Source organism: Martes martes (assembly GCF_963455335.1).
Source record: "Martes martes genome assembly, chromosome: 14".
NCBI lineage: Eukaryota > Metazoa > Chordata > Mammalia > Carnivora > Mustelidae > Martes > Martes martes.
This window is the reverse complement of record NC_137902.1, coordinates 13,453,109-13,465,443: the sequence shown is the minus strand read 5'-3', so window position 1 is coordinate 13,465,443 and position 12,335 is coordinate 13,453,109. Positions and strand designations below refer to the sequence as shown.

At 56.7% G+C, this 12,335-nt stretch overlaps 1 protein-coding gene across 1 annotated transcript; it reads right to left on the bottom strand.

Moving 5' to 3' along the window:
- Positions 1-3,720: 3,720 nt before the first annotated feature.
- On the bottom strand, positions 3,721-7,794 carry VAX1 (ventral anterior homeobox 1; the record flags this gene model as incomplete). Its single annotated transcript, XM_080823379.1, has 3 exons — positions 3,721-4,296; positions 6,200-6,387; positions 7,554-7,794. 3 exons carry the CDS (start codon positions 7,792-7,794, stop codon positions 3,721-3,723), a joined length of 1,005 nt encoding a protein of 334 aa, XP_080679505.1.
- Positions 7,795-12,335: the final 4,541 nt, after the last annotated feature.

The following is a 12,335-nucleotide window of genomic DNA, read 5'->3' as shown; positions in this document are numbered from 1 at the left end:
CCCATGTGACTCTCCACATCTTCCCCACACCTGTCCACCAAGGTCACTGGAGTTTGGTGAGAGGTTTTCTTTCTTTTTCTTGTCCGCTCTGAGCAGACTTGGAGGCTGCTTTGTGCCGGCCTGCGCATGACATGCCTTTCTGCTCCCGCCCCCCAACCTCCAGCTGTTCTCCTTGACCTCCAGGAGCCCCTTGCACCTTCTTGCAGGCAGGGCCAGCTGTTGCCACAGAGGCCACCTGCCTCCTCCCTGGCCTCTGAGTCACTAGTTAGAGGCTAGAGGCCTCCCCAGAGGCCTCCAGGGACCCAGGCGGCTTGCTGGAGGCCCTTGGGGGAGGAGGGGAAACAAGATAGACACTAAAATTAAATGAATTGTCTATAAACGTTTTTTAATTAAAATTGTGATTCATGTTCTATGCAGAAGAGTCTCGTTAAGAACAATTGCACTCCCTGAGTGGCAGGAGAAGGGCGCAGAAGCTCTTCCCAAAGCCAGGGAAGGGAGGTGAGAGCCGAGAAATGGGGTAAGTGGCTCTTCTCCCTTTTAGGGATAAGCAAGCAGCAAGAGAAAGGAGGGAAAGCAGCTAAGGGATCTGCATGATGACTCCCCAGGCTGAGGCTGCTCGGGGAGGGGGCTTAGCTTGTTGGGGACCCTTAAGCTAGGATTTTGTGTTTTCTTTTGTTCCATAAAATTATGCCACCTTCTCACTCCCTTCTCCCCCTTCTCTGGCCCCAGGCCACCAGCCAGGAAACCGCCACAGAGCCACCCACGCCTTGGCCTTGGGGCCACCCGGGCAGGCAGAGGAATCAGAGAGAGAGAGAGAGAGAGAGAGAATGAATATGAGAGAGGAGCAGAGAGACAGACTGACTGTGGAGAAGTAACGGAAGAGAGGAGAGACTAGGGGACAGAGACCCAGAGCACCAGCGGGGAGAGATCCTTAGAGGGGTAGAAGACGGAAAGCAGCTTCCCAGGGAAAGAAAGTAAGCAGAGGAGAAGGACAGGGAGGGGAGGAGCCCAGAGGTACCAAGCTAAGGAAGGCGTGTGTAGCGACTTTGAAAAACAAAAGTGAGTTGTCTGGGGGAGGGGGGTGGCTGTGGCTGCTCCCAGCCAAACACCCAGCTCCCAAAGAAGGCCCCAAACCCCTCAGAGATCCAACCCACGCTGAGCACAGGAACTCAGCCTCCCACACTTTGCCGCCACCTCATTTCCAATGCTTCAAACTTGTGGTTCAGGCACGGTACCTTCCTGAGGGTTAGGTGGGGGGCTGACCTGTGCGGATGTCCCAAGGCAACTCTCTCCCCGACCACAACACCCAGGTATGCGGGTGCCCGGAAAAGGGAGCTGGGGCCACTATGCCTGCGGGGCCCCGGGGCTGCTGGCTTTAGGAGAGTGTCTAGGAGCACCCCCTCAGCCTTCCTAGCTTCCCCTGTAACGTCTACATCGTCACCACCGCATACAGACTGGGGTGGGGTGGGAGGAGAGGTCTGCGCAGGAATTATTATCTAGTCCACTCTCCTGCTCCCTCAAGTTTCTCTATGAAGGCGGAGAGACTTGCTCTAAATGAGAAGAAAGAAAAATCCTGCCTGTCCCCGGGCCCGTGACTGCACCAATCCAAAATACTGCCGCCGGGCAAGACCTGTGGTTGGAAAATTCCAGTAACTGGGAATGTTTGGAAGCAGGAACTTGAGGGTGTCCCAAAACAAGTTCCTAAATAAACCCAGAAACACCAAGTGGGAGATCCAAGGGGGAGGGCCTGCAGGTCCAGCACCAGTGGGATAGAGAGCCAGAGAGGGAGACAGACTCAAAGAAGTGAAAAGTACGTTGTAGCCAGACAGCTGTGACTCTTGGGACCAAGGGCCACCCCAGAGCTCCTCCCAGGGGCTCAGGGTACCAGCGGCTGGGCCCCATGGGCTCCCAGGGCCACCACCCTACTATGCCCCAGGAGTCCCAACGCCGAGACTCATCATTGGCTGGATCTTTCTTCCTTTTCTTCTTCTTCTTCCTTTTTGTTTTTTGTTTTTTTAATCCTTTAAACACAAGACAAAAAATGCACCTCATTTATCATCTTAGATATATATATTTCACTCTCACCACATAAATACAAAACATCCAAATATCCAAAACATTCAGAACAGAGTTAGTAGCCAGAATTCAGTGACACCTACCCGCGTTCGAATCGTTCATTATTTTCTTCACTATTTCCTAAAAGAAAAGAAAAAAGGAAAAAAAAAAAGCTTCCGACGTAAATAATTTACAATAAAATTACTATTTTAAAAATGCTCTGCGCTCGCTTCGGATGAAGGAATTACATTCTAGACACTGCGGCACCTCGCCGGCTAGGTCTGTGGTTTTGGTTAAAATGCGCGTAGCGGTGGCTGCGGGGACAGTGGTTGTTGCTCAGGTAAGGGATGAGGCTGTGACAGTGTCGCCGTCCGGGTTTCTGACTTGGGACCGAGGAAACCCTGGGGTTTTTGAGGGGAGGGATGTGGGGAGGGATGTCTTTCCTGTTCACGCAGGGAGCTGATCTGAATACAGAGACCACCGCGCAGGAGGCCGGGCAGCCCTGCTGTCCGGGGCTCGGTCCCTGCCACCGGGTCCTCGAAGAAATCCAGGCGTTTCCAGGGTTCTGGAAGGGTTCGGTGAATCCGGGAGTGGGGAAGAGGAGGCAAAGGGCACTGATTCGTTTCCAAACCCAGCGATTCTGCCCAGAGGCCACGGGTCAAGGAGCTGGTGGGGAGAAGCTTCTGCAGGCAGCCGCCCTGCTCTCTCTCCCTGAGGAGACTGAAGCTTTCGGCCACCGCCCCGAACAGCCTCGGAGAAAAGATTCTGAATTTTCTTTCTTTCGCGGCGTTGGCTTTTTTTTTTCTTTCTTTCTTTCTCTTTTTCCTTTTAAATTCCTGTTTAAAGTCATAACACCCGGAACTGGAATTTTGCTTGGGCCTGTGGTGCAATCTCTATCCTGAATTCTCTCAAACCTTCCAAACTCGGTTGTTGAGAGTATTTAAAAACCGGTTTCACTTCATCTGGTTTTACGTGGTAGTTATGACTCTTGCTTTATTGCTGATTAGATCAAATGTATTACCACCGTTGTCTACCTCGATGTTTGGTGGATCTCCTGGGGTCGGGGGCGGTGGTGATTGTTGTTTCTCTAAAAGGGGAAAAAATCGGCAGGAGTTGTCCAGCCAGAAAGCTGCGTGTGCACCGGCTCTTCCAAGCAGTCCAAAAAGTGGGGCCCAGGGCCTCCCCGAAGCCCTGGTTTCTCTTGCGAGAGGAAGGAGCGTCTTCCTTTTTGGTCTAAGGAAACCCACCAGCCTTTTCAGCCCCTGGGGTCTGAGTGCAGCTTTGCTCTTTCAATATTCGTAAGAATCATCAAAGGCAGCAGCGGCCCGATCTAGAGCAGGGGTCCCGGGCTTTGACTTAGAACCAGTCTTTGCCCTCCAGGGCCAGGCATCGGTTGGGACATCAGTTGGCTAATTCGGTTATTTCCCCCAATTCTTTGGATTCTCCTGGATTCAGAAGGAAGTTGGGGCGGGGGGAGCACGGTGGAAAGGTAGAAAAAAGTAGCCCAAAATATGACTGGTGGCAGAGACTAGTGGGGAAGGAGAACTGTCAGAGGCCTCGTGGGGGCCGGAAGCCCAGCACAGGAGCCTCGGGCGCCGAATACGCGAGTCCATAAATATCACCACAATAGATACTATAAATATAAATACAGGCAAACACTTAAAATCAGTCCAGCGCTTTTTTCTCGGCCCCTTCTTTATTGTTGGTCCTGGAGTAAGGCTCGAAGGCCGAGGAGCTCAGGTACCGGGCGGAGAGTTCTTGCAAATTTCCGGCCAGCGAACCGGCCATTGTCAACGGGGCGGAGGAGAGGCGGCTGGCGACGGAGCCGAGCAGCGACGGTACCGGTAGGCTGAAGAGGCCGTGGCCGGCAGCCGGCGCGCCCGCGTGCAGTCCGCCTGGCCCAGCGGGCCCGGGGCCCGGAGCGCCGCCCACGGCCGGCGGGTGCGGGGACGCGGCGCCGGTGGGACCCGGGGCGGCGGCCGCGGCGGCGGCGGCCGAACCGGCAGCGGCTCCGGCGCCCAGGGCAGGCAGGCTGGGCCCGCGAAGCGCCGAGCCGAGCGCGCCGGTGGCGCAAGGCGGCAGCAGCGCGGGCAGGCCGGGGGGCGACAGCAGGCGGCCCTGCTCCAGCAGCCGCAGCACGCTGCACGTGGCCGCCGTCTCCGACACCACCGAGCGCAGCTCCGAGTCCTTGCCTTGGTCCTTCTTCTGCTTCGTGCGCCGGTTCTGGAACCAGACTTTCACCTGGGCGCAGGGGCGCAGGGAGGGTGGGAAAGAGGAGCAGGGAGAGAGGGCCGTCAAGGAAGAGCGGGCTCCCAGGGCGCGAGGGCTCGCTTCGGAGCCCTCTCCAAGCCCAGCCGTAGCCCCAGTCGGGCCCCACCCGGCCGCAGGAGAGGGGCTAGCCCGGGAGCTACATGGGCCACCTAGAGTCGGACACAGCTCCGCAAGGCTGCGATTCCGGCTCTTGAAAGCAGGCCCAGGCTGTGGGAGCTCGGAACTAGCAATAAAGATGTCCGCGACCCTAACTCGAAGGAAGACCGGAAGGGATTTCACGGGGCTCCCTCACTACCTGCAGCCAGACACGATCATCCTGGCTGGTGAGCTCACGCTTCCTTCCGGCAGAGGGGTAAGACCTGAAGGCTGCTGCGTAGGAAGTGGGAGTGGGCGGGCGGGAGTGTTGCTCTACCTTGCTGGACCCAGGCCCATTGCCCAGCCAACAAGCTCGGCTGTAGCCTCTGCGGAATTAGTCCTGTCCAAGGCTTCGAGAAGCTGTTCCTGGCTTATTAGGGTCAGACTTGACCATCAACTAGCAGCAAGCAGGAAAGGTGGCTGTAGGAGTAATTTGTGCAGAATAGACTAGGGGCCAAGCTTTCTCCATCTCCTCTCTCTGACAGCTGGATTGGAGGCTCTGAGTGATATTCTTAATTTATCACTCCCCTGCTCTCCATCATGAACTTTGGAATCATGGGAAGACGTCAAGAGGCTGGGGTGAACTAAACCCTCTCTACCAGCCTCCCTCCCACTTCCTCATCTCTTTTTGCCCCCTCTCCAGGCCTCGCTGGTGGCCCAGAATGGAGATTAGCAGCTATATGGAAAGGCCTAGATTTTGTAAAGCAAGAGGGGTGGTAGTAGAGAGAATAGGAAAAAGCTATTGTGCCAACTCAAACTCAAAAAGAACATCCAATATGAACTGTTCTCGGCTTTCTGTTCGGTTCTCGGCTTTCTGCCCAGATCCCAAACCTATATGCTCCCTACCTGCTTCAGGGCTGGACGCAGGGAAGGAGACAAGCCCTTAGAAAGAAGTCTGCCTTACCTAGGCCAAGTTGGTGCCATGCCCTCACTAGGCCCAAAAGGGCCTCCACAAGGCAAACCTATCAGGCCCTGAAAAGCCTGGGCCCAGAGTCTACTGCGGCTGCCTCCAGTAACAACATGTGGATTTCATGTAAAGGAAAAGACCTAAAGGACAGTTGACAGTGCTGGCCCCCAGGGCCTCCGATGTGCCTCTGATTCCATACTTCACATATCATCAGCACCGAAGACAGGGCCTAATAAGTGCCCAGTGGGTGCTCACGGCCAGAATGGGTCTGGGTCCAGCTCAGGGTCAGAGGAAGCCTTAAGAGGCAGGGTAGCCTGGCCGGCGCGGGCAAATCTCAAGATTGTGCACCTTTCCAATCTAGTTGTTACCCTCAGCACCCAGGTGGCTTTGGCCCCAGTCCCATTCTTGCAGAACAGGCCTGGGTGTTGTATAAGGCTGGGGTCCCCAAAGGAGGTGGTGCCTGGAAATCTGGCCAAAATGGGGTGACCAAGACAGGGGCAAACACTGGCTCCTTGTAGAGCAGAGGCACGCAGGGAATTCTCAAGACTGTGATCCAAAAAAGAATTCCAAAGGACAGAATTTGGGGCCTCCTGGGCTAGGCCAAGGTGGGCAGAGTACGGACCCTTCCAGATTTGGGGGCATAGAGGGAAAGGAATGGTTTAAGGAAGGGAAGAAGTCGTGGGTCTATCACCCCATCCTCCCTGTCTCCTCCACCTCCCCTGGGAGTCTCATCCGGAGTCAGGCTAAGTACTGGGAAGACCTGGCTAGAGTTGGGGGGTTGGGGGGGAAGGCAGGCTTGTGCAGAGCTGTGCAGGCCTGGCCACCTGGTACCTGGGTCTCCGAGAGGTTAAGCTGCCTGGCGAGCTCGGTTCTCTCTCGGCCCACCACGTACTGGCAGCGCTGAAACTCCATCTCCAGCCGGTAGAGCTGCTCCGCAGTGAAGGACGTGCGCGTCCTCTTGGGCCGGTCCAGGTCCAGGCCCTTGGGCAGGATGATCTCTCGGATGGAACCCTTGGCATCTGCGGAAGGGGAGATGTCAGTAGCCAGAACCCTCCCGTCTCCCTCCACCTCTCTGGCCAGAGCCTGCTGGAGGACAGGGTCGCCTGCTGCCTGCAGTCCGCGGGCGTAGGGGTGAGGGGAGCAGGGAGGGAAGCTTCGGCCATACCCGGTGACCAAAGACACGGTGTGTTTGGTGGAGCGAGGGGGTTTAACTCCACACCGCTGACGGAAGGGGGAACCAGACTTGGCCTTTTAGAGCCCTTTGGACATGGGAGGGGGGGGGGGAATCCAAATCGGCCCATGTTCCTTCCGGCCTGGAAGTCTCGGCTGCGCGGTCTGCGTCCCCTGTAGCCTGAGGGTCTCCCAGCTGACCAGGCTGGGTCGCGTCGGCCCCAGCTCTGGACGCCTTGACCAGACCCCGCTCCCGCGGTCTCAACGCCCCACCCCAGGGTCTCCTTCTCTCCCGAGCCCGGTCGGCGGAAGGAGGAGGGACGTTGTGGGGGCCGGCGGGGCCTGGCGATCTGCTAGCGGGGGCGGCGCCGGGCCGGGGCCGGGCCTCACGACAGCCACCGCCAGAGCCCAGCGCACAACGCGCAGCCCTGAGGGACCGAGCCGAGCACCAAGGCGACATCCGCGGCTCGGCAACGCAGCCCAGACTCTTCTCCTGGCGGCGGCTGCCAGCCCGGAACGCGGCGCCGGGGCCCTCGGCCCAGCGCGCCAAATGGCCTGGCCGTAGCCGGCGATCGGCTGCTGTTCTCCAGTACCCGCACTCCCCTTGGGTGCACTCAGCCGGCCAGGGCGCCGGAGCTCGAAGGCAGGCTCCCGGCAAGTCCTCTAGCTCGCCCAGCGCGCGCTCGTCCTCCATAGTGTCCTGCTCCTTCCCCCAGTCAGAGGCCGCAGCCTGCAGCCTGGGCCGGCCTGCGCGGCCCCTAGGCTTGCCTGCAACCCTGTAGGCGGGGCCCCTCGGGGCTTGGAGGGTCAAGGCCCATGGAGAGTGCGCGCCCCAGGTGCGAGTGCCCAGCGGCCGGCCAGACCCGGGGGCGGGGGTGGGGAATGGCCAGTAACTTTCTCGGAAGTCCCAGCCCGCACCTCCTCCCTGCGGGCCTGGTTCTGGGGCGCCGCGCTGCTAGGGCCCCCGAGTCCAACCCCCAAAAGAACGCGCCCTGCAGCCCTACCCCATCCCTACCTCGGACCAGGATCCGGCGGCAATAATCCGGGTCGGCGGCCGAATTGGATTTACTTTTGTTACAATCGTCCGCGGCACCCGACGCGGAGAAGGCGCCCTGCGGCTCCTTGAGGAAGGCGGCGGGGAGGTTCCCGTCCGCACCCTTGCTCTCCCGGCTCTCCTTGTGTGCGTTCTTCGAGACTCGGGCAGCCTCTGCGTCCGAGTGGCACCGAACGTCCATTTTGTCTGGTTTCCCGAACATAGGAGGAAAAAAAAAAAAAAGAAGAAGAAGAAAGAAACGAAAGAAAGAAAAGAAAAAGAAAGAAAGAAAGAAAATAAAAAGAAAAAAGGGGAAAAAAAGAAGAAAAAAAGAGGCACTGCGGGGACAAAACCCTACAATGGAGCTCCTGAGCCCTGCCCAGAGAGAGGCAAGCGGCAAGAATGAATGTCCCCGCGGGGCGGCTGCGGCGACCGCGGGCGGGTCAGCGGCGACCGGCGAGTGGCGCGCTCTCCGAGAGGCGGTGGGTCTGATCCAGGATCCCGATGGAGCAGCGGCGAGGCCGCCTCGTCAGCGTCCGCGTTCTCTGAGCACGTCCAGTGTCCCCAGCCTGGCGATCAGGTAGCAAGCGGACCAACTCCGAAATGCTGCGGCTCCCGCCTGTTACTGACACGGAGAGTTGTAGTTGTCCGACACCCGCGGGGACGTACACTCGCTGTTGCAATTGATTACGGGTAATTTCGCAGCCCCCACGTTTCGGTTACCTCATGAATACACTAAATTGTTTGGATAATATATCAGATCGTAATGGATGGTTTCTGTCCTTGTCCCCAATCAAGTAGGGGTTTAGCCAGTGAATAAACGGAAATGATTGGTCTTGCTTTCAGGAAACACACAATCAAAGACCCACACTTCCAGAAAAACTTTTGACAAGATTCATCCTGAATTGTTAGTACCATTAGCAGGCATTATTAACTTTCCCTTTGCCTTTGACCCTCCTGCTCACATACTGGCTAGAGGGGTTTTCTGCACACTCGACAGATAGAGCTGAATGAGGGGGGAGGGGAGGGAAAAGAAACCAACAAAAAACGCTTACACACCCTGCAGCGGAAGAGAGCAGTTGCCTCTAGGGGGGAAAAGGGAGGGGGAGTAAAAGTTTTCCCCAAAAGTATCTCCCCCGAACTCCAAAAGCCAAGCTTTCGTCCCAAACAACTCCTTCTTAACACACCTCGGCGCTGACAGCCATCTTAAACGGCCACCTCTCTTCATTTAGTTCCAGTTGGATTTTTCCTGCCTGCACCTCCAGCAGCCTGAGGCAGCCCATTCAAAGGGCAGCTTTGTACTCAGAGTCCAGCAGGAGAGAGAGGGGGAGAGGAGAGAGAGCCGAGAAAATCTCAACTGTGAGATCTGCTTCAAAAAAAAAAAAAGGAAAAAAAGAAAAAAAAAAAAGAAAAAAGTTTTCCCCTAGCTATTTCATTGTCTCTGCTACAATATCTTTGAGAAAAGCAACAGCCAGTAATCCAATAAGAGCATTGATTAGGCTACAATGATTCAATTCAAGCGCATGGCCCTGTGCAAGGAGCATGCTCCAGCCCTTCTCGTCACCTTGCCGGGGCAGAAGCCCTCTCCACGCCGCTCTCCCCATTCATTCCTTTATGGGAAATGCGGAGCAAAAGGAGTGAAAGATGGCAATTATCTAATTGGACTATTAACAAACAGTGCTCTGAGTGCGGCGGTCTGGCGTGGCTCCTGGGCGGGGGAAGGGCCGTGTTCCCTGCCCTCATTCACAAAGAGTGCAGGGGCCGGGGAGGAAAGAGGGTTTTTTAAAGGGAGTGGGATGGGGTGGGGGGAGCGGAGAGGTGGGAGGTTTGGCTGAGAATTTTTCCACACAATTCCCAGAATGGGGGCGGGGGCGGGCGGGGAAGAGGAGGGGGCTGGGGGCGGGGGTGCCGGCGAGCGGGTGGGAGAGAGGGAGGGCGAGGGGGTGCGAGCGTGTGTGGTGGGCTCCGAGGGGCTCCCGCCCGCTGCCAGGCGCGCTCCGCCCGCGCCGCGGTCCCGCCGCCCCGCCAGCACCCCCTCGACCCCGCGGAGTCGGCGAGCGGGAGGGGCCGCCGAGCCGGGGGCTTCGCGCTCTCCCCTCCCCCTGCCGCTCCCCACCCCCTCGGGCGCATCCGAGAGCCCACGCTCCGTCCGGTTCCGGAGGCCGCCTCCGGCCGTGGAGGCAGACCTTGGGCTTTTACTTTCTTTGATTGGGGTGTGTGAGTGTGCGTGTACGTACGTGAGCGTGTGAGAGAGAGTGAGTGATTGTCCTGAGCTACTCTCCGCAGGGAGGCGGGTTTCCCGGGTCCCCGGCAGACGGGTGGCCTGTCAGTCCTCTCGGGCTGTCGCCAGCTGGGCCTCCGGGTGGACAGTGCCTTTGATTCCCCGCTCGGCCCGGCCGTTCGGAGGGCCTGAGAGGGAGTGGACAGGGGGAAGTGTCCTTGTGGCCGTCCTGATCTGAAGATGCAGAGTGGGACGGAGACAAAATACGGCAAACTTGCCAGTTACTTCCCGCCACGCGCAAACGCCCAGGTTGGCGGCCCGAGGGCTCCACTCCTTCTGCGGGTGGAACGGTAGAGAGGCGCCGCCGCCGCCGGGTGCTGGCTCCCATTGCCGAGGAGCCAGTGCACGTCCCTGGGCTTTGGGTCCTCTCGAAGGGGATCCGGGCCGCTGATGGGGCTCTCATTTCCCTGTAGAGCTGGGCCAGAGCCAATTCCCGGGGCCTCCTTAGGCGGGGAGATGATGGGGTCCCAAATGACTGGCCCATGGCCCTTCCCTGCCACCTGGCCACTTGTGGGGCCACGTCCTGCTCTCCGACAGCCGGCCCCTCCCCAACCGCGCCGGGTCCCTTGCGCAGGAAGATTTACCCCCTCCCCCCCAGCCCGCCCACCTCAGGAGACCTGCTGCCACGGAGAGTCCCGGACCCAAGCCTTGACCCCAATGGGGCCACCTGGGGGTGGCTCCGGGTCCCCCGTCGCACACAGTTCAGCCGCCGCCTCCTTTCCGCCAAGGCTACCGAGGCCCACCAAACCCACGCTGATACCTGCAGCGCCAGTCAAAGGCCCAGAAAAGAGTCTTTTAAAATAAAAATACCCAACTCACCACCTCTTCTTTTAGGTGGTGGAGGGGAACCGGCCAGGAAGCGAACTGCAGCCCTTAGAAAAGACTAGCGCTGTGGGCCCTGGGAGCCCAGGGAGGTCCCGGGCGTGTATCCGGCGTTAGAGGATACGCCAAACTCTGGCCAAATCCTAAATCCCAAATCCGAAATTTGAAGTTGGGCCTCAGAGACACTTGCCTCTCCCCGCAGGGGAATAACAATGGCATATTTTAAGTGGGAACTCTTTGTTGAGCACTTAGGGGTGTATAAACTAATTTTCTCCAGCCCTCTCTCTGTCAGCAAGGTTAGCAATCTCCCAGTTTTATAGAAAAGAAAAAACGAATCCAGAGACTCAGAGAGGTTGGATAACTTGCCCCAGTCACCCAGTGGGCAAGTGCAGAATTAGAATTCAAAGATATTTATACTCTTTTTAAGCAAACCTGCAGGGCTTTGCCCTTTCATTCCCGCTTTGAGTTTTCCAGAATCTCCGTGTGATCATGACATGTGTTCAAGATATGGAGTGATGAATAACCTTAACGTTGATGCTGGGATCTTGATTATTCGGCACAGGTTTTCATGGATTTTATCGAAACAACATGAAATACAAGTGGAAACATGGGTGTCTTGTTTGTGATAATGCTATTTCTTTCTAGACACGGGCATTTCTCACGAGTCTATCACCCTCCTACCTCCAGCTGCCTTGGAGTGAATAAAATCGTTTTCCTGAATCCAAACCTACTGACTGAATGTCTGAGAGCCGTGCTGGGGAGTGCGCCTTTCTAGCTGCCTCCGGGAGATCTTCCCGCAAGTTAAACCCGGAGAACTGTAGCTTTTATTTATTTATTTTTATTATGTTAGTCGCCATACGGTACTTCATTAGTTTTTGATACAGTGTTCCATGATTCATTATTTCCGTGTAACACCCAGTGTTCATTGCACTTCGTGCCCTCTTTAATACCCACCACTGAGCTAACCCATCCCCCCACTCCCTCCCCTTTGAAACCCTCAGTTTGTTTCCCCCGGAGTCCTAATCTCTCATGATTCATATCCCGCTCTGATTCCCCCCCTTCATTTTTCTCTGTACCTTCTTTTTTTAAAAAAGATTTTACTTATTTATTTGACAGAGATCACAAGTAGTCAGAGAGGCAGGCAGAGAAAGAAGGGGGAGCAGTCTCCCTGCTGAGCAGAGAGCCTGATGTGGGGCTGGATCCCAGGACCCTGAGATCGTGACCTGAGCTGAAGGCAGAGGCTGAACCCACTGAGCCACCCAGCCATTCCTTCTCTGTGCCTTTTGAAGTTGAGTAAATTTGGGGGACTCTGCTAAGTTTCATGAGAGCGAGGACCTCTTCCCACCCCCTGCGTGGAAATGCAAATGTTAATTAGAGAAGGGAAGAAATGGGAATATTATGTTATTATGTTAAGACACCCAGTTTCATTAAGCAGTCTATTTGCCCAGAGTCTAGGGGTGTCAGGACCTGGGCCTGGATCCAGGATGGGAGCTAATACATATAGCCCTCTTCATCCGCAGCCTTATCTGCAAACCCTTTAACTAAGAGAGTTCATGGGCCCTAACTGCTCATGGCTTGGGGTTGGCAGCCCAAGGAGGGCTGTTCACCGATGCCTTTCTCTGTCGCTCTCCTTTCTGAGCCCTTGAAGTAACCGAATTCAA